Source organism: Saccopteryx bilineata, chromosome 2 (assembly GCF_036850765.1).
Source record: "Saccopteryx bilineata isolate mSacBil1 chromosome 2, mSacBil1_pri_phased_curated, whole genome shotgun sequence".
In the NCBI taxonomy this organism is placed as follows: Eukaryota; Metazoa; Chordata; class Mammalia; order Chiroptera; family Emballonuridae; genus Saccopteryx; species Saccopteryx bilineata.
The window spans coordinates 9,899,096-9,920,966 of NC_089491.1; the positions used below are offsets into that span (position 1 = coordinate 9,899,096).

Genomic DNA, 21,871 nt, shown 5'->3' on the forward strand with positions numbered 1-21,871 from the left:
ATTTCTTGCAATTCTCGATTTTGCTAATTGTATCCCCATGGTCTCATTTAATATGTTCTTCTGTCCTTTTAATTTCCTATACTGGTAGTTACTAGAAACTTGCTCAGATTGAAGTTTGATTTTTGGCAAGAATATTTTGTACATGCTGCTCTGTACTTCCTATTGCCTCATATTAGGAAGCATGGAATTCTTGTCTTTTTTGTGGTATTAAGGTTGATGGTAGAATCATGTATTAAGTTACTCCCATGAGCTTTTCATCTAGTGATTTTTGTGGCCGTTGAAGGGCATTACCTAGATGCATTATTTCATTAGGAGTTGTAGTGATTTCTAATTTTATCAGTCTTTATTCATTTATTAATGTTTTATGTAAGAAAAAACGTTTCCCTAATCTATTATTTAATAACCCTCAGATATACCATATTTCCCCATGTATAATAAATATGTGCCTTTTTTCAAAAAATTTGGGGTCTAAAAGTTGGGTGCATCCTATACAGTAGTTGTGGCATTTCAAATGCCATAGATGGAACTGAGGATTGGGCAATATATGAAGACAGTGATTCGTCATCAGACACAGATAGGACTAGTTAATGGATGGGAGTTTTGACAGTGATGAAGAGTTACTTGAATTTTATGATGAATAAAACTTGAGTTCAATAACTTTATGTAATACTTTTTTTTCTTCTTCAAATTTTGGGCCCCAAAATTAAGGTGTGTCTTCTACATGGGAGCGTCTTATACATGGAGAAATACAGTAGTCCTTGCAAAAAAAGCAGTATAAGTACTATTGCTCTCCCTTTGCTAGTAATTTTCTGAATTAAGAGTTTGTTTTTTAGCATTCTATATAGACGACCAGTGAAGGTCTTTCCCCTTTGTATCTTTATAAGCTCAGGTTTTTTTGTTTGTGTGTTTTTGAGAGAGGAAGGGAGAGAGATGAGGAGCATCAACTTGTAGTTGCAGCACTTTAGTTATTCAGTGATTGCTTCTCATATGTGCCTAACTGGGGGGCTCCCCTGAGCCAGTGACCTTGGGCTTCAAGCCGGCAACCCTGTGCTCAAGATGATGAGCATTCAAGTTGAATGATCCCACACTCAAACCAGTAGTGACCTTACGGTTTTGAACCTTGGTCCTCAGTGCCCCAGGTTGATGCTCTATCCACTGCATCACCATTGGTCAAGCTGAACTCAGATTTTTAAAGCATATCTTGTATTTTTCAGTTCGTTGCAGTTGTTATTTTTTTATGCTAAAATTTTCCCTTTGTAGAGTGAGTCCCTTCACACTGGCTTTTAAATTTTTTGACACAATTTCAGTATTTTTCATAGCTTTCTTGTATGGCAAGATGTTTGAGATACCTCTTACATGTTTCCTTCCCTAAATTAGGACCCAGTCATTTCCCCAAGGAGTCTCAGTTCTTTTTACTAGCCAGTGACATTAAGAGACCACAGCATCTCATTGTGGTTTTAATTTGCATTTCTCTAATGATTAGTGATGTTGAGCATTTTTTCATATGCCTATTGGTCATCTGTATGTCCTCTTTGGAGAAGTGTCTATTCATCTCTTTTGCCCATTTTTGGATTGGGTTGTTTGTCTTCCTGGTGTTGAGTTTTACAAGTTCTTTATAAATTTTGGTTATTAACCCCTTATCAGACGTATTGTCAAATATATTCTCCCATTGTGTAGTTTGTCTTTTTATTCTGTTCTTGTTGTCTTTAGCTGTGCAAAAGCTTTTTAGTCTTTTATTTCACTTCCCCGTGGAGATAAATCAGCAAATATATTGGTCCGAGAGATGTCCGAGAGCTTACTGCCTATGTTTTCTTCTAAGATGCTTATGGTTTCACAGCCTACATTTAAGTCTTTTATCCATTTTGAGTTTATTTTTGTGAGTGGTGTAAGCTGGTGATCTAATTTCATTTTTTTGCAGGTAGCTGTCCAATTTTCCCAACACCATTTGTTAAAGAGGCTGTCTTTACTCCATTGTATTTCCTTACCTCCTTTGTCAAATATCAGTTGTCCATAGAACTGTGGGTTTATTTCTGGGTTCTCTGTTCTGTTCCATTGATCTATATGCCTGTTCTTATGCCAGTACCAGGCTGTTTTGAGTACAACGGCCTTGTAGTATAACTTGATATCAGGAAGTATGATACCTCCCACTTTATTCTTCTTTTTTAAGATTGCTGAGGCTATTCGTGTCCTCTTTTGGTTCCATATAAATTTTTGGAATATGTGTTCTATATCTTTGAAGTATGTCATTGGTATTTTAATTGGTATTGCATTGAATTTATAGATTGCTTTGGGTAATATAGACATTTTAATGATGTTTATTCTTCCTAACCATGAGCACGGTATATGTTTCCACTTGTTTGTATCCTCCTTGATTTCTTTTATCAATGCTTTGTAATTTTCCGAGTACAAGTCTTTAGTCTCCTTGGTTAAGTTTACTCCTAGGTACTTTATTTTTTTGGTTGTAATTGTGAAGGGGATTGTTTCCTTAATTTCTCTTTCTGAGATTGATTTATTTAAAAAGCCAAGTATGACATTTTCTAAAATTCACAAAAATAAAAGGTGTAATGAATGCCTATTACTTAATCATTGAGCTACTTACTACCTTAAATGATACTCAGATTAATTTAGAGAATTAAGTGATATTTGAGAAGATGTAGAACTAACTTGCCTTGATTTTCTAATGAATAATTGAATCAGAATTCCCTCAGTAATTAATTTATTCATTTATTCATGCAACAAAATTTTTTGAGGGTCTACTTTGTTCATATGTTCCTAATGGCTAAGAGCCTTGGCTGGGTGCAGATCTTAGCTCTGCTGCTTACTAGTTGTGTATGTGGCCTAGGGCTAATTAAAATACTCTAAGCTTCAGTTTCCATACTGACAAGTTGAGATAATGCTAGTTATCTATCTCATAGGCTTGTTATGAGGAGTTAACATTGGCTTGCTTGTAGTATTAGCTACTAGTATTATAATAGCCTTTCTTCTTTTCCTCCTCCTCAGCTTTGTCTTCCTAATTTTTGTGCCAGGTGTCATTGGAGAATGTGAGGGTTAAGAAGTGGACCTTGACTTTGAGGAACTAGAATTCCAGAATCACACAAAATTAGAGCCAGGAGAGCTCTTCAAGATTATCTAGTTGGACAGGCCCAGAAAGTTTTCGAGAATTGTCCAGTATTACATAGCTAGAAGTGGCAAAGCTGGGCCAAAGCTCATGTCTTCCAGCTGTAAATGTGCTTCTTACAGAATGGCTGCTTGGTTTGCCCCCTCCTTAAACCCTAGCTCTAAATTGACAACCCTGACCTGCATGTTTTTCAGAGCACAAACATTGAAGTATATGTGAGGCTTTATGTGCACATTAGACCTAAATGTGTCCCTGGACCCTCCCTCCTTAAGGTTCCAAGGAAGACTTTTTAGGGAAGGTGAACAGGCTGTCTCTTACAAAGATGTTTTTATTTTCCTTTTGTATCACAGCCCAGGAGTTAAAGTCATTGTTTGAAAAGAAATCCCTTAAAGAGAAACCTTCAAGTTCTGGAAAGCAGTCAATATTATCTGTACGCCTGGAGCAGTGCCCTCTGCAGCTGAATAACCCTTTTAATGAGTATTCCAAATTTGATGGCAAGGTAAGTGAAAATGAAAGTTTGTCTCTTTAAGTCAGCAATTTTCAACTGGTATGCCCCAAGAATATTTAAACATGTAATACCTATGTAGTGAGGGGCACTGACCTTTTTTCCTTTAGATTGTCAATAAGAAATGACAGCAACCAACACAATAATAACCATCTGGCGTGAATGCCTTGTCTTGAACCATAAATACATAGGTCATATAATAGAGTTGCTTGTTATTGATCACGTCACATAATAAGGTTTCATCTGATTGGTTAATTCTTGGTACCATAAATCCTTATATACAAATATAGGTACCTTCTTTTTAAGAAGTTGCTTTGGAGCAAAAAGGGTAGGTAATAATTACTATTATTATTTTTTATAAATCAATCGAACACATATATCTAGTTTATGTCAGATTGGCAAAATCATATTTTTTAGTGTGCCACAAAGTTTTAGTAATTAGTTTACATGTGCCACTGGATGAAAAAGGTTGAAAATCACTGCTTTAAGTAAAACCTCAACTGAGTGGAGTTGTTGTTGATACAATAATAATAATAACAATTTATTGTTGTTATTATTATTAGATTTGGGGTTTAAAAAAATGACTTAGAGTAATAGAATATCACTCACATTTTCTAAGTCCAGTGATGTAGAAAGGTCTGAATTGGGTTTAATGTTGTTTCCAAAGTAATATGTTTGGAAGGATTAAAACAAAACCAGTCCTGAAATATTTCTGTATATTTCTTTCTTTTTTTATCTCCTAAGTGTACTTGAGAGTTTGAGTTAGTTGGGTTGTGATTAATCAAGGCCTAATTGTATTGTGAAAGCCTTGAAAGTGGTTCTGGGAGGCAGCACTGTCTTGTCGGATTCTTTATTATGACTACAGAAATTGTTAAGGTTAGAGCTTCATTTCAGAATTCTTGGCCATTGCTTTGCTTGTTAGTGTTTCATTGTAGGAAATCTTGTTTGACCCTTGCTATGCAGGAGACTTTATTTTTTCTTGTTTAACAGTTTGCAATTGTAACATTAGTTTATTTTCTTTTTAGAAAAATGGCCACTATTTTAAGTGGAGTATATAGTTCCATGTGCATACCCCCCCATCCCAATTCCCTGCCTTTCTGTGTCTGCTGAGCTAGGCCTCTTTCAGAAGTCAGTAGCAGTTGATTTTTATATTTATTGCCATTATGTTTGCTGTCTGGCAATGGCTAGGGGTGCTGAGTGATAGCTTGTTGCCTGGAGGGGTTGTGTACAATTTGTCTTATTTCAACGCCATTGCAATTAATAAACATACATCTCTTTGCTTATGTTTGCATTTCTCACATTCAGGTTCTGGTTATATGCTGCTGCTGTCAGTTGCCATCTTTGAGCAAGATTTTTTTTTCTGTTTTTTTTTTCAAAACACTTTTACCTCATACAATGCAGCGTGTTTCCTTAGGCTTAAGTGAGCATCTATGGTCCTTAGGCTTAAGGGAGCATCTATGGTCATAGGCATGTGAGGTTATTGATGTTGATGGGGAAGAACTGGAAACAAAATGCATAAATAACCTAAACATACATCACATGCTCAGAATTTCCTTCAAAAAACATCTGAAAGTACTTTTAGTCATTTTGAATTGTTGAAAGCTTCTCTAAGCTTGTTCCTGCCGCCTTCTCCTGTTTCTTCTTGTGGAATGCAGCAAAGAGAAGGAAGGGTCCCCCTAGGGGACAAGAATGTCAGCCTCTGGAAGATGGCAAGTTGGACTGTAGGTGATCTTTTTCTTAAATACTGCAGTTGATTCATTTAGATACGTGAGAAGTTACTGGTTAGGATACATGATTGGAATTTATTTGCTTCTGTTGCCTGAGCCATCTCATTGTTTGAGGATATAATTGCTGGAATAATCAGTATATATTAATGCTTTGATGCCAACAAAATAATATAGATCTTTTAAAATATTATATTCCAGAATTTTTATCATACCATTAGATTCTTTTATAAAAACTTAGGTTTTAATTTGTCAGAAGGTTATGATCTCTGCTTGGTATAAGTCTTAACTCCTGAAGTAACAGAGAAATTTTTAAAAAATGTGAAGGAGTCATTTCCTCAGTCACAAAAGAATTAGTTTTGTTAGATGTGTGTTTACACTGACGGCTCTCAATGCTTTTGTCACGTCAAGTCTATTTGTAATCAGCAAAGAATGTGAGCATGGGGCAGTCACCGCTACATATTGATTAAGAAAGATTTATATAAGTCTATCTTGTGATGAGATGCTATTTTATTATTATCCTAGATATTACAATTGCTAAAATACAATTAAACCCTTGTTCTCATCTATTATTTAATATTGATGCATTTGGCAGATATGTAATGAAAGTGGCTAATATTTGAAGGATATTGTACTGTACATATTAAATTAGTCTTTATCTTTGTGAAATGCATCAATATGATATTCAATGACATCTCAATGATTAATAGAGAATTATACTTGAGTCAAGCCTTTTTGTAACCTAGAAATTAAAATGACTATTCAAATAACACCTCAAAATGATCAAATTAGCATTTTGTGATTGCATAATAATGGGATTGTAGTAGTTATAACAGCACCATGTCTGCCTCTGGAGTTAAGATCCTGTCAACCCCTTGATAATAAAGCCTTTTCTCTGAGAGTCGCTTTAATAATTTCCAGATTGATTCTTCCCATAAATCATCTGACATTCAGCATTAAAGTTTTGTTACTGTTGTAACTTAAAATTATTTTATTTTTATTCAGCTCATATTTAAGTGAAATGAGTGTTTTTTTTAAATGATTCACTGTCTTGTCATGGAACTTCATGCTTTTTGCCTCAAATGTAAGGTTTTCCCATGTATTTTATTAGTCCTATTTTTTTTCCCCAAAGGTTTGTTAAAACCATTAAAATATGTAGTTTTTTTCCTACAAATATTCACAATGCTTTTCTGGGGAATAACGCTTGCCTTATTTACATAATTAACTGAGTTGCTTAGGTCTCTTGGGCAAATGGTACATAATTGGGGAGCGAAAGGGACAGGGAAGAGTTTGGGGTCTAATTAAATATGCTAAAAAACTACTTAATTATGTATTTCCTCGAGAGACTGACTGCTGTGAAATCCTTAAGATTAAGCTAGCATTGGATTTGAGGAAAGGATTTTGTTTTTGATACGGCTTTACAATTACATTGTGGCTAAGCTGGCACATCAAGTGTCTGGCGGTCTGTGCAGGCTGCATTGTTGCTGGGTTTAGGGATTCTAAGGGCAAGCAAGCATCTCTCAGCCATTGTGCTAATTCAAGCGAATACTTTCAAATTTGTTTCCGTTCTTATACTGGTTAAATTTTATTTTTTTAAAAATTGTACTTGATTGATTTCTTTTTTTCTTTCTTTTGTGCTTGATTGATTTCTATTTTGAAGTTTTTAAAAATTTAATTTATTGGGATGACTTTGGTTAACAAAGTTATATAGGTTTCACAAGGGTACAGTTCTATAATATCATACATGATCTGTATATTATATTGTATGTTCTTGATTGATTCCTGGAAGGCATATAATTGGGGGAAGGCTGTACTTAGGCATGTGCTTTGTTGTAATTTTGATAGTGTTTTTGATCAGGTTTATTATTATGTTTATATTATTTCATTGGCAAATTGGTGATGCTACCGGTGACCTGGTTTAGATTTATAGATTATTAATAAATCTGTTTAATGATAATTTGAAAGAAGTTCAAGATCAGTTGCAAGTGGTTTTAGGGAATGCTTAGTTGGACAAGGCAACATGAGGCTCAACCATGTGCCTGAATTTTTCAGACTTATTGAAAACAGGACCTCTGAACATAGCTTCATTAACAGAACAAAACCTCTGTTCTAGAGGTTGAGATATCAGAAAACTTCTTGTGCCAGTCCTTCTGACTTCATTGTATATGAGAAATGTTAGGTATGACAAAGAGCTGCTTCAAGGTGATCAGGGAGGTCTGTGGATAGGCAGCAGACTTCCCTGCCCCTCCCTCCACCTGTTTTAAATGAAGACCTGTTTTTAGTACAGTATCTGACCCTTTCCATGCTTTATCATGTGAGAAGCTTTTGCTAGTTAGTCATCACTATTTTGGTTAAATTGAGTTTGCAGATATAATCAATAGACTGTCAGCAGGTCAAATGCCCATTTCTGCCAGTACAATTACTAACGGAAATGGTATGGATTACCAGTTGTGTCATCTCAGTCAGGTCTTTTCCCCTCTCCAGACTTGTTTCTTTACATATGAAAACAGAGTTCTCTCCTTACAGGCAGATGAGATCACCAAATAGGATAATGCTATAGAATAAAGCGCCCAGCACTATGAGAAGCAGCATAATTTAGTTTGTGAGCGAATCAAAACTTGTTTGAAGACTGACTCCTCTACTTAGCGTATGACCTCAGGCTAGTTACTTCACCTCTGGAAGCTCCAGTCCTCATATGTGGAATGAGATGAGGACAGTGTATCTTCCTCATGAGAATTAAATGAGATAAGAACTATTTAGCAAAAGGAAGCCATAGGAAGTGCTCAACAAATATCCCACTTCCGTCCCTCTCCCTCCCTTCCTCCCTCCCTCCCCCCTCTCCCCTTCCTCTCCCCCTCCCTATCCCTTTCCCTCTCCCCCTCCCCTCCCCTCCTTCTCCCCCTCTCCCTTTCCTCTCCCTCTCCCTCTCCCCCTCCCTCTCCCCTCCCCTCGCCTGACTAGTGATACTGTCTCTCCTGTTTACTTAATTAGATTGTTTATTTATTTATTTTTTGTAATGGCTATATTTTAAACATCAGGTAAAAAGGTAGTTCCATATTAGTAATTGCTTGGCAGTTCACTAAAATGTTAAATATCTTTCTTACTTGACTTAAATTCTACACTAAATGTAAGGAGAATGTTTGCCTTGACAGGTGCTTAGAAAGGCAGACCCACTTCTGGTTCATATAGACAACTGTGACTTTGGTGAGTTAACTTGTTAGAAAGGAACCATTTCTCTGTTAGAAACTGTTTTAACGGGGAAGCTGCAGAGAGCATGGGGGAAGGGATAATTCATGAGTGCTAATTGCTTGGCTGTTAATTTTCATAAGTGTTGATAGAAGCAGTTCCTTAAATTAAACTTTGTTTAAAATGTATCAGGGGAAATATTCCACAATGTCGAGCCTGAAGTGAAAATTAATATGAATGCTGTGGCAATTAACACATACTGGTTAATAGCTTTTAGCAGCATTTTGGGATGATAGTCCTTAAATACATTTTTGCATGCTGCTCTTGTTTCAGCATTGTTCCAGTCTATGTCTGGATAATTATGAACAAATGTTTTCTACAATCATTGGCATTAAATAGCTCTCTTCAAAGAAAGTCACTTAAAACTTTGCAGAAAACCATGAAGCCATGGAAAAATGTTTGCAAACTCAGAAAAAGTCAGCAAATTGAAATAGTGTTTAAAAAATTGCCTTTTGAGGAAAAATCTGAACTTGGAATATTTGCTATTATCATGGTAATTGTCTCGTCTAATATGTTAAGCTACTTTAGCTTCAGGATCTCATTCTAGAAAATTAGAACCTAGACCTTTTAGGGCTGGTTTATGTTTCTAGACAGCAGCTTTTGCTTATTGCTGCCTGCCTGGAGGTGTGGCCTGGAGCCCAAGGGCCCTTGGGAGTTAGAATAGCTTCTTTCCTCTCCACCCTCCAGCTTGGCCAGTGCCCCTCCCCGGTGGCTGAGAAGTTGGCTGCGTAATAATCTCATTTTTCCCACCCCCTTATTTTTGATAAGAGTGCTCCTTGGGTTCACTTACTTAGTACCCATGAAGAGATAAATCTTAAAAGAGAGAGGTAAAAAGAAATCTAAGGTAACTATGTGTTTTGAATTAGGAGCTATTTGACTCAATCTGCTATTGGCTTCATCTTCCATACCTTATTTATTTATTTATGTATTTATTTATTTATGTATTTATTTATGATTTTAGAGAGAAAGGAAGGGCAAGAGACAGAAAAAGAAACATCAGTTTGTTCTTGTATGTGCCCCAACAGGGCATCAAATTGGCAGCCTCTGGGCATCAATCAGGACCAGGCTCTAACCAACCCAGCTATCCAGCCAGGGCTTACATACCTTCTTTAGTAAAGGAGAGTAAAGTTCAACATCCTTTGGTGGAAGTGAAAATGGTACCAGATGTTAGGCTGGTGAAGTCAGACCAAACTTTTTGGTTCAGCAGCCTTGGTACCTGAGTTCTGGCTAAGAAAGAATTCAGAGTGAAGACTCAAACTAGAAGAGAAAGTTTATTTAGAAGAAATGACTGGTAGAAGACATGGCTTAAGAAACAAGTTATAAAAGCAAAAGAAGGGGCCCTTGGAGCTTAGGAGAGAGAAGTGAAATAGTAATGGGCCTGAGGAGGGAAGAGAAGGGAGATGGGAAAGGCAAGGTTGTGCTCCCGTGAAGGAGAGCCTCTGGGTCTTCCATACTAAGGACTTTTAAGGATTTTAGAGGAGGTCTCAGGGAAGGATCTCAGTGAATATTTATCAGCTTTCCAGGTCTGTTTTTTCAGGCTCATGGTCTCTACTGACTGGTCAGCTCCGCAGCAGGGGATCATCAGTCCTGAGGTCAGCCATGGCATCACTTGGCTGGTTTTGCTGCTTTTCTGGGCCTGGATGTTATCCCTAGGGGTTAATGCTTAAGGGAGTGGTCCTGCAGGAGCTCACATGGGAGTCACTTGAGGCCACTTGTTAACCCCTTCCTTGTTCCTTCTCCAATGAGTCTGCCACATGACGAGAGACATGCCAGAGGAAGAAAGGTCAGGTAAGGGTCCAGACCCTACGACCGAAGATATGAAATGTCTGGGGTCTAAACCACAGGACCACCAGCAATGCACTGTGCACTAGGGGAGGAAGGGTGACCCTGGCGCGAGGTCCTGGTTTTCCTCGTCTTGCCCCTTGCTAGAACCGGGGCTTTCCACGCCGGTGACCGTCTTTCCCTGGCCCATCGTCTCCTTGCTGAGCTTGAGCAGTTATTCTCTTGGCAAGTTATCTCTGTGACTGTATTTTGCTTGTCTTCCTTTCCATAGACCAATTTTTATTAGTCTGTTCTAAAGGATGACATTATGAAGTCACTACTTTTTTTTTTTTTTTTTGCATTTTTCTGAAGCTGGAAACAGGGAGAGACAGTCAGACAGACTCCCGCATGCGCCCGACCGGGATCCACCCGGCACACCCACCATGGGGCGATGCTCTGCCCACCAGGGAGCAATGCTCTGCCCATCCTGGGCGTCGCCATGTCGCGACCAGAGCCACTCTAGCGCCTGAGGCAGAGGCCACAGAGCCATCCCCAGCGCCCGGGCCATCTTTGCTCCAATGGAGCCTTGGCTGCGGGAGGGGAAGAGAGAGACAGAGAGGAAGGAGGGGGGGAGGGGTGGAGAAGCAGATGGGCGCTTCTCCTGTGTGCCCTGGCTGGGAATCGAACCCGGGTCCTCCGCACACTAGGCCGACGCTCTACCGCTGAGCCAACCGGCCAGGGCCTGTGTACTTTTTTACACATTATAGCATATTAATAGAAGGACCAAATTCATTAGTATAAAAACATCTTTTTATGAGATTTTTTCCCCCTTTACCATTGTATTAATGCACTCCTTTTCCCATTACTAATGTTATATTGAAAATCCCAAGGGGAGACTTCAAAGGGTTTTGTCTGGGTGGTATTCAAAATGAACTTACATAAAAACAGTGTTTTCAGCATCCTGCTCTGAAGTTAAATTCTAAGGCTGAGTTCTTTCTTAAAACTAGCTTGTTCCAGTCTGAGCTCTTTCTGTCTGGGCCTCATTTCTACAGTTTTTTCTGAACCCTGACAATCTATGGCAGCTTTCTCTGGTTGTGGAGTCATCTAGAAATTCCCATTGGAGGTAGAATTCACCATTGGCTTTAGAGAATTTTGAAAGGAAGGCAGAATTCTGCAGTGGAAAGAACATGTTGGATGGATTAGAATTCCAGCTTTGCCATTTACTTGCTGTGTGATATTGGGCAAATCACTTTGCTTCTTTGATCCTCTTCTCACATCTATAAAAGGTTAATGATACTTACATTAAAATGGTGTTGTGAGGATTTCATGAAAATCGGAAATGCATACATAGCAAATTGCCTGGTATATGGCCAGTGCTGAGAAATTTATTCCTTTCCTTTCCTATTACCTCCTTGCTATTTATTAACTTCATATTGAGTGAGAGCCTACTCTGTACCACGTACTGTTATATAAAATCTGTATACAGTGGTAAGCGAAAACAGACATGGTTTCTGACCCCATGGGGCTTCTGCTCTTGTCTGGTAGACATTATGTGAATAACCACTGAACTAAATGTAAAATTACAACTATAGTGTAATCACAACTAATTAATTATCAAGTTCTAAGAGATGTGCTTAGGGCTTTGAGAGCATTATCATTGGGGCAACTGAAATTAGTCTGGGGGAGGGTGGTCAGGGCGTCAAGGATAATAACCTTGTGAAGATAACTCTTGACCTAGAGTTGATGGATAAGTGAAAGTTAACTAGATGAAGGGGGAGGACAAAGGACACACCAGAGCAGGAGTTGGGAACCTTTTTGGCTGAGAGAGCCATGAACGCCACATATTTTAAAATGTAATGCCACATATTTTAAAATGTAATTCCGTGAGAGCTATACAGCAACCTGTGTACGTTACACATTATTCAATAAAAATTTGGTGTTGTCCCGGAGGACAGCTGTGATTGGCTCCAGCCACTTGCAACCATGAACATGAGCGGTAGGAAATGAATGGATTGTAATACATGAGAATGTTTTATATTTTTAACATTATTATTTTTTTTTATTAAAGATTTGTCTGCGAGCCAGATGCAGCCATCAAAAGAGCCACATCTGGCTCGTGAGCTATAGGTTCGCACCAGAGGATCTGAGGCAAGGGGGAGCTTGGCAGGAAATGAAAGACTATCTGATTGAAAAGTCAAGGGTGAGGCACACTGTGGTACCAGATAAACCTGCAGGGGCAGACTGCTACTGGTTCAGGGTCCATGGGCCTGATGCCTCAAAGACCAGTATTCAAAACATCAGAGTTTGGAGTAAGGAAAGGGATATTGATCAAAAAGGCATTATTGTGCCTGACCTGTGGTGGCGCAGTGGATAAAGTGTCGACCTGGAAATGCTGAGGTCGCCGGTTCGAAACCCTGGGCTTGCCTGATCAAGGCACATATGGGAGTTGATGCTTCCAGCTCCTCCCCCCCCTTCTCTCTCTCTCTGTCTCTCTCTCCTCTCTAAAATGAATAAATAAAATTAAAAAAAAAAAAAAGGCATTATCTCAAGAAAATGAAGGGTTTCCTATAATCCCTCTTTAGAGAACCCAGAATTCAGGCTTCTTTTATGTCAAGAGAAGAGAATGGGAGGGGCAATGAGTGATTGACATCTGGGCACCAATAGAGACCCAGGGAAGAGCTGGAAATCTCTAAATCTCTGCATTTCCTGTTTGTTGACCCACTGCTAATAGGTCCTGTCTTGAGGCTCCTGTAAATCATTGAAAATTTTTACATTATTATTAATTCTTATACAGTGGTACCTTGAGATACAAGCAGACCAACATACGAATTCTTTTTTTAAGATATGAGCTGCGACTCGGTCGGTATTTTTGTTCGAGATCCAAGCGAAATTCCGAGATATAAGTCATGATTCAGGAAGCTGCCGCTCGTTGGTGCGTTGGTGCATGGTCCAGTATCGGCAGCACAACACCAGCATCTTGTTCTTTCTTACGTGTTACCTGTAGAATCAAGTCGAATCTCGTGCACTGTACTTGTTTTTGCATCATTTTTGCATTTTTTACTAACTTTTTGTATGCTGTCATGGGACCAAAGACAGTGAGTGTAAAGGACAGTGGTGAGAAGAAGAGAATGATGTCAATAGAAGTAAAGCGGCCTGACCTGTGGTGGCGCAGTGGATAAAGCGTCGACCTGGAAATGCTGAGGTCGCCAGTTCAAAACCTGGGCTTGCCTGGTCAAGGCACATATGGGAGTTGATGCTTCCAGCTCCTCCCCACCTTCTCTCTCTGTCTCTCTCCTCTCTCTCTCTTTCTCTATCCTCTCTAAAATGAATAAATAAAATTTAAAAAAATTATTTAAAAATAAATAAATAAATAGTTAAAAAAAAATAGAAGTAAAGCAAGAAATAATAGAAAACCATGAGCGTGGTGTACGAGTGATTGAACTGACAAGGCTGTATGACCTTCATACATCTACAATTTGTACCATCCTTAAACAAAAGGATGCCATCAAAAGCACAAATCCAGCGAAAGGAACTACAATTCTGTCTCAATTAAAGACAAATATCAGCCTGACCTGTGGTGGCGCAGTGGATAAAGTGTCGACCTGGAAATGCTGAGGTCGCCGGTTTGAAACCCTGGGCTTGCCTGGTCAAGGCACATATGGGAGTTGATGCTTCCAGCTCCTCCCCCCTGTCTCTCTCTCTCTCTGTCTCTCTCTCTCTTTCCTCTCTAAAATGAATAAATAAAATAAAAAAATTTAAAAAAAAAGCCCTGGCCGGTTGGCTCAGTGGTAGAGCGTCAGCCTGGCGTGCAGAAGTCCCGGGTTCGATTCCCGGCCAGGGCACATAGGAGAAGTGCCCATCTGCTTCTCCACCCCTCCCCCTCTCCTTCCTCTCTGTCTCTCTCTTCCCCTCCCGCCAGCCGAGGCTCCATTGGAGCAAAGATGGCCCGGGCGCTGGGGATGGCTCCTCGGCCTCTGCCCCAGGCGCTAGAGTGGCTCTGGTCGCAACAGAGCGACGCCCCGGAGGGGCAAAGCATCACCCCCTGATGGGCAGAGCATCGCCCCCTGGTGGGTGTGCCGGGTGGATCCTGGTCGGGCGCATGTGGGAGTCTGTCTGACTGTCTCTCTCCCCGTTTCCGGCTTCAGAAAAATACAGGAAAAAAAAAAAAAGACAAATATCCATGAAGAAATGGAGAAGCTTCTGCTGGTGTGGGTGAAAGAGAAAGAGCTGGCAGGAGATACCATGATGGGAGACTGTAGTATGCGAAAAGGCACATATTATTTACCGCGACTTGAAGAAGAAAGAACCATCAACCTCAAAAGGAGCAGCAGAAGATACGTTTAAGGCAAGTCATGGCTGGTTTGAAAATTTCCAGAAGAGATCTGGCATCCACTTGGTGGTGAAGCTGCGAGTGCTGACGTTAAGGCAGCTGAGGAATACATCGCACGTTTTGCTGCACTTATGCAAGGAAGGCTACATCCTCAACAAGTGCTCAACTGTGACGAAACAGGATTGCTTTGGAAAAAAATGCCCTGAAGGACTTTCATCACCGCATAGGAGAAGAAGCTGCCAGGCCATAAACCCATGAAGGACCGTCTGACCCTTGCATTGTGTGCAAATGCTAGCGGTGACTGTAAAGTAAAGCCACAGCTAGAGTATCATTCCGAAAATCATCAAGCCTTTAAGACTTACAACATTCTTAAAGAAAAACTGCAGGTTATGTGGCGCCCCAATGCTAGGGCATGGGTTATGCGGCAGATTTTTATTGAATGGGTAAATCTTGTCTTTGGTCCTGCAGTGAAGAAATATCTTCAAGAAAATAAACTCCCGATGAAAGCATTACTAATCCTTGATAATGCTCCAGCCCACCCACCTGGTCTTGAAAATGACATTCTCGATGAGTTCAAATTCGTGAAAGTCCTCTACCTCCCACCCAACACGACTTCAATCTTGCAACCTATGGATCAGCAGGTCATTTCCAACTTTAAAAAGCTTTACACAAAGCACTTGTTCCGCCACTGCTTTCAGGTGACTGAGAATACAATTCTAACCCTTCGAGAGTTTTGGAAAGATCACTACAACATCGTGATATGTTCACACATTATTGACTTGGCATGGCAACAGGTTACAAGAAGAACCTTGAACTCGGCATGGAAAATGTTATGGCCTGATGTTGTTGCAGACAGGGACTTCTAAGGATTCAAACCAGAGACCGAGACCAAGACCGAGGTAGAAGCGTTGGAGGAGATTGTGTCCCTCGGAAAGTCGATGGGTCTGGAGATAGATGAGGTGATGTAAAGGAGCTCGTCAAGGAACATGAGGAGGAACTCAACTGAGGAGTTGAAGGAGCTACAGATGATGCAACATATGGAGCTTCTAAAAGAGATTAGAAGTGAGGAGGAGGAAGAGTCGGAGGAAGTGATTTCTACAAGTGAAATGAAAGACATGCTGGCAATGTGTGTGGGAGAAGCTTTCAAGTTTCATTGAAAAGAAACACCCAGAAAAAGTTTCAACTGGTCGTGTGCTTCAGCACTTTGTAATGACACTTGTTTGTCACATTTCTGTAACATTTTAAAAAGCAGGCGAAAGCAAAACTCTTTGGATAGATTTTTATTCAAAAGTCCTGCAAGTGAAAGTGCTGAAAGTACAGCCAAAAAGGCAAAAACAGATAATGATTAAATGAAAAATACCTAATGTTAAACTTAGGTTAAGTTTAAAGTTAAGAAAGTGCATTTTTTTACAATTAAGTTTTTGTGGTTTCATTTTAAGTAAAGAAAATGCAGTTTTAGTTTAGTTTAAAGTAAAGAATGCAGTTTTAAAGTAAAGAATACTACATTTAGTATTAAGAAAGTGCAGTTTTAGTTTATGTGTCTACAGTGCCTGCATCCCTTCTTCCCTCCCTCCTCCTCCACCATTCACCTCCATTAGCCGCACTCATCTGTCTCCAAGGTAAGAATACAGTACTAAATAACGCTTTTTTATTTCATATATTTTGTTAAGCATTGGTAAAGTATACATGTGTGTTTCTTAATTAAAAACATGTCTTTTTTCATAATTTAGAATGGTTTGGGGATGTCTCACAGGGCTGGAATGGATTAAATCTATTTCAGTTATTTTAAATGGGAGAAATTTGTTTGATATATGAGTTGACTGACTTACAAGCTTGGTTAAAGAACGAATTAAACTTGTATCTCAAGGTACCACTGTATTTATTTTGCTTTTTTTTTTTTGTATTTTTCTGAAGCTGGAAACGGGGCTAGACAGTCAGACAGACTCCCGCATGCGCCTGACAGGGATCCACCTGGCACGCCCACCAGGGGGCGACGCTCTGCCCCTCCGGGGCATTGCTCTGTCGCGACCAGAGCCACTGTAGCGCCTGGGGCAGCGCCCAGGCCATCTTTGCTCCAATGAAGCCTTGCTGCGGGAGGGGAAGAGAGAGACAGAGAGGAAGGAGAGGGGGAGGGGTGGAGAAGCAGATGGGCGCTTCTCCTGTGTGCCCTGGCCAGGAATCGAACCCGGGACTTCTGCACGCCAGGCCGACGCTCTACCACTGAGCCAACCGGCCAGGGCTATTTTGTTTATTTATTTACTTATTTATTTATTTTTAGTCAGAGGGAGGGAGAGAGATGAGAAGCATCAACTCATAGTAGCAACACTTTAGTTATTCATTGATTGCTTCTCATACATGCCTTGACCACAGGGCTCCAGCCGAGCCAGTGACCCCTTGCTCAAGCCAGTGACCTTGGGCTTCATGCCAGCAACCATGGGATCATTTTGATGATTCCATGCTCAAGCTGGCGACCCTGCACTCAATATGGTGAGCCTGTGCTCAAGCTGGATGAGACCATGCTCAAGCTGGTGACCTCAGGGTTTTGAGCCTGGGACCTCAGTGTCCCACATTGATGCTCTAGCCACTGTGCCACCACTGGTCAGGCTAACATTAATTCTTATATATGTCCCCACCTTTCTGATAAGGCCCCACCCCCTCCCACCGCAAGGGGCATTTTTTTTTCCTGAAAAATTCAAGCCTCAAACTGAATTCTTCTAATGATTAACATTTCTGTAGCAGGAGCTATTTGCTTGAAAGTCATAAGAAAAATGCAGGCTAGAATTAAGATAGAATCAGAGAGACCCAAGCATTGCACTCTGTTACAAGGCCAGGTATGGCTGGTAGTGTCTTCTTCAACCGAAGAGCATTTGACAGCCTTGAACAAGTTTAAATGAGGTAAGGGAATCAGATTCTGTTTTGAAAAGACCACGGGAGCCATGCAGAAGAGAATACACCTGAGAAGGGTTTGTGAGGAGAGAGAGAACAATCAAGAAACTTCTTGCAGTGGTCTGGCTAAGAAAGATGGGAACTTTGGCTTCCTTATTGAAATGAATTAAAGAGATATTTAGTAGTTGAAAGGGGTTGTCTTTGATGATGCCGATGATGCCAGGGAATAGGGGAGAAAGGGGTTTCAAGGACAACTTGGTGTTAAGATTTGGGCTGTGAAACAGATGGATGATGATACCACCTCTCCATTAAGAAGCACTGAAAGAGGGCCGAGGATGAAACGGACTTACCAGTGTGAGTGTTTTGGGCCTGCTAACTACAGATCCAGCCTGTTACCCTGTCCTTGAAGACACTATACATACTTCTTTCTCGGGGCCAAGGGGCAACCTGCTTGTTTGGTTTGTGTTTTGGGCCTCTGAGGCAGCGGTCTCTGAGATGAGAGCAGGCTGAAAGCCAGGAGCCTCCTCTTTGTCCCACTTCACAGCCAGCATTGGCACTCTGGCTGAAGGACTGCCCCAGATCCAGTCACCTCTTCTCTGACCTGGCCAGACTCTCAGATGCCCAGCCCAGCTCACCAGGCCGCTAAGAGGTGAAATGAGAGTGATTTTAAATGAGGCAGATGTCAGGTGCCATTTACAAAATATATTGATTGTAATTCTAGGAGGTTAGAGAAAAGAGGTAAAACATGGACATATTTTTATTATAATGAGATTACTTTGTGGTACTACCCTCTTCCTAGCTAATTGATGACCTGATTAGCCATTAAATCTGGTTGGAATGAAGTTCAAGCACTGAAGTCCTAGGACACAATCCTTGTAGGCGTTGTGGGGACAGGATGGTGGGATCATGCACTGAGCGTCCTCATCCGGTGCCTCTTGCTGTGCATAGTCTGCAGTAGAGAGATTTTCTTGTCCTCAGAACAGAGGCCCTTCTTGTTTGTACTATCCTGAAAACAACTAACCAGAGAAATCAAATGATAGTCTAGAGCAGGGGTCTCAAACTTGCGGCCCGCCGAACAGTTTTGTGCGGCCTGCAGACTAATCCACGAAGTTCAAAATATTTTGGATAAAATTAAGTAAGCCCGTGGATTAGTCTGCGGGCCGCACAAAATTGCGGGCCCCATTAGTCTGCGGGCCGCGAGTTTGAGACCCCTGGTCTAGAGTCACCCCGCTGTGCATAGAATCTAGGGTCTTTTAATTCTCAAAGATTTTTATTTTTATTCATGATGGCATTCATATTTACAAAATGGAAGCTTGAGTTCCAGTTCTGCAAGACCATGTGGAAGAAAGAGCACTGGTGGCATGGGATCTGAAGATGTGAGTTTGGGTGCTGACCATGCCACGAGGTCTGGGACAAGCCACTTTCTGCCTTAGCCTCGGTTTCTGCATGTTTAGAATGAGGAACTTGGCTTAGATGGCCTCTTGAATTCCTTTTGGCTTTAAGGTTCTATAGTTTTGTGATTGGGGAAGTGATATCAGTGACATGTAAAAGGTTATAGATGGGAGCACTTGAACTCTTGGATAGTTGATTTTGTACCTGTGTGTTGGCACTTTGCTCTTTTAATTGATCATAACAAAACTGATGGTGGGAGTGTTATCTCCATTTTACAGATGTTGAAACTGAGGCTCAGAAAGAGAAAGTGACTTGCCCAAGGGTACTCAACTAATATCTGGCAGAGCTGGTTTTCAACTCCTTTTTCTTAATACATGACCACAGCTGTCTTTTTTTTATTTTTATTTTTTTACATAGGCAGAGGTAGACAGGGACAGACAGACAGGAATGGAGAGAGAGATGAGAAGCATCAATCATTAGTTTTCCGTTGTGCGTTGCAACTTCTTAGTTGTTCATTGATTGCTTTCTCATATGTGCCTTGACCACGGGCCCTCAGCAGACCGAGTAACCCCTTGCTGGAGCCAGCGACCTTGGGTCCAAGCTGCTGAGCTTTTTGCTCAAGCCAGATGTGCCCACGCTCAAGCTGGCGACCTTGGGGTCTTGAACCTCGGTCCTTCCGCATCCAAGTCGGACGCTCTATCCACTGCGCCACCACCTGGTCGGGCCACAGCTATCTTTTCTAGACTTTTTTTATAGTCATTGTTCTGGAGAAAACAAAACTCTAATTGAAACTTTCAGAATTTAAAGACAAAGTAATTTTCCCTTTACCAATGGCCTTGAGCTCTGACAGACTAGTTTAGATCATATCAGTTGTGTTTTCTGGGTAATTTTGCATCTTGTAAGCCTCAATTTTCTTAAATGCAAAAAAAAAAAAAAAAAGAGATTGGGGCAAGGGAATGGGGAAATGCTTTGCACATGGACTTGAGTGTATGTCACACAAATGTTTTCTTCTTAACACTGATTTTCCTGGTGTGCAGAGTGGATTTATTGGTCTGTCCGTTCACCAACCCACCCATCCATCCATTCATTTGCCACCCATCCACCCATCTCTCTATCCAACAAATTATTTACTAAGCTCCCACAGTGTATATTGGCTCATTTCAAATGTTGATTACATATTGGCTCTTTATTAAGCATTAATAAATAAGACAGGCTAACTGCCCTGGATGAATTTGAAGATAAGAGTAGCCATACAGCCAACAAGTGGAGGAACCACACTTGTCAGTCAGGGCTGTGCCCTGTGCTTGGAGCTATGATGGTGGTCCATGACTTCAAGTGCATCTGAGTGAACAGAGGAACATGAACAACTAACAGTGGAGTAAATGTGGTAGATACTGTAGTAGAGATTGATACAGAAGACAGTGGGAGTCTGGAGGCAGCAATGACTTTAGTTATACTAGGTGGGTTTGTCTGAATTTTTATTGTATTAATAATTCCTAGAGGGAAGAGACTCAACTTTGGTCACTCTTAAAATAGAACAAAGCATGGTACTGTCCACACATAAATGTGGAAGTTTTTAAGGCAGTGATAAATTTCAAATGTCATTACTCTTTGAGGTTTGCAACTCTATGGCTGTATCATAAGAGCTGTGTTTTATTAATATCTCCACTCCTTTCTGTTAAATTGAAGTTTTAACACCTAGACAAAGATACATGTAAGAAAATAAGTTTAGGAAATTTGCAAAATATGCTACTATACAACCAAAGATTAAATTGATTTGTTGTATGTGCATTTAGCTACAATTCATTTTAATTGTCTGTATGAAGTTAAAAAGTATTAGTGTCAGATAAAGATTCATCACCAGAGTGTGATTTAAGGCTAGTGCTGGAGAACGCAGGCATGTGTTCCAGCAGATGTTTGTATAAGGCGCTGTCTTTCCTGACAGCAGTTAAAAAGTATGGTTATAGTAATCAAATTGTGGTGCTGCGACTCAGAGGCTAGGGCCAGATTGAATTAAAATAGATATAAGATTTATGAATAGCAATAGCTGTGATAAAATTTCACTGCCTTCTTCAACAGGAAGGACTTTTTCCACAGTGGAAAGAAGAAAATCTAATAACCACTTTTCTAAAACTGTGGTTTTGCTGACTTTTGTTTTCCCTTCCTAATTATGGTATCAAAACAATAACTTGCTGAGGGTTTTTTCATCCATGGTAACCTTTTCTTTCTTTCTATCTTATTGAGTGCATAGCATTAAAACAAACTTTTTTATGATGTTATTGGTGTAGTTTAGAAACACAGTTTACGTAAATGTAGCCTATGGGTTTTAAACTCTCTTAAGGTAAGTATTTATTTATTTATTTATTTATTTATTTATTTATTTTAAGTGAGAGGAGGGGAGATAGTGAGACAGACTCCTGCGTGCACCCTAACAGGATCCACTCAGCAACTCCTGTCTGGGGCTGATGCTTGAATCAACCAAGCTATTAGTACCCAAAGCTGACCTGCTCAGACCAGCCAAACTTCTTCAGCATCCAGGATTGATGCTCGAACCAATTGAGCTACTGGTTGTGGGAGGGGGAGAGGGAGAGGGAAAGAAGCAAATGGTCGCTTCTCCTGTGTGCCCTCATGAGGAATGGAACCCAGGATGTACATATGTTGAGTTGATGCTCTATCCACTGAGCCAACCGGCCAGGGCCTAGTTTTTATCATTGGCACCATAACTGTGTTTTATTGAGTTCCAATTTTGTACCAGGTCCTATTGTGGACCCTTTATATTGTCAGTCCTTACAACCCTAATGTATATGGACATTGTTACTACTGTTGTGCAGGTAAGGAAACTAAAAGTTCATAGAAAGGGCAAATGACAGCTAGGGTTTGAACCCAGATTTATAATACTCCATACCCTC

At 40.4% G+C, this 21,871-nt stretch overlaps 1 protein-coding gene across 5 annotated transcripts in view; it reads left to right on the forward strand.

Moving 5' to 3' along the window:
• Positions 1–21,871, forward strand: part of MAPKAP1 (MAPK associated protein 1) — a 253,138-nt gene that overhangs the window by 41,782 nt on the left and 189,485 nt on the right. For 4 of the 5 annotated variants that reach the window (XM_066256207.1, XM_066256208.1, XM_066256209.1 and 1 more), the window contains one exon: positions 3,469–3,617. In XM_066256207.1, the coding sequence (XP_066112304.1) occupies positions 3,469–3,617 (149 nt within the window). Of the gene's footprint in view, positions 1–3,468; positions 3,618–17,560; positions 17,580–21,871 lie in introns of those variants that run through there. The other variant, XM_066256212.1, reaches the window with a different exon arrangement.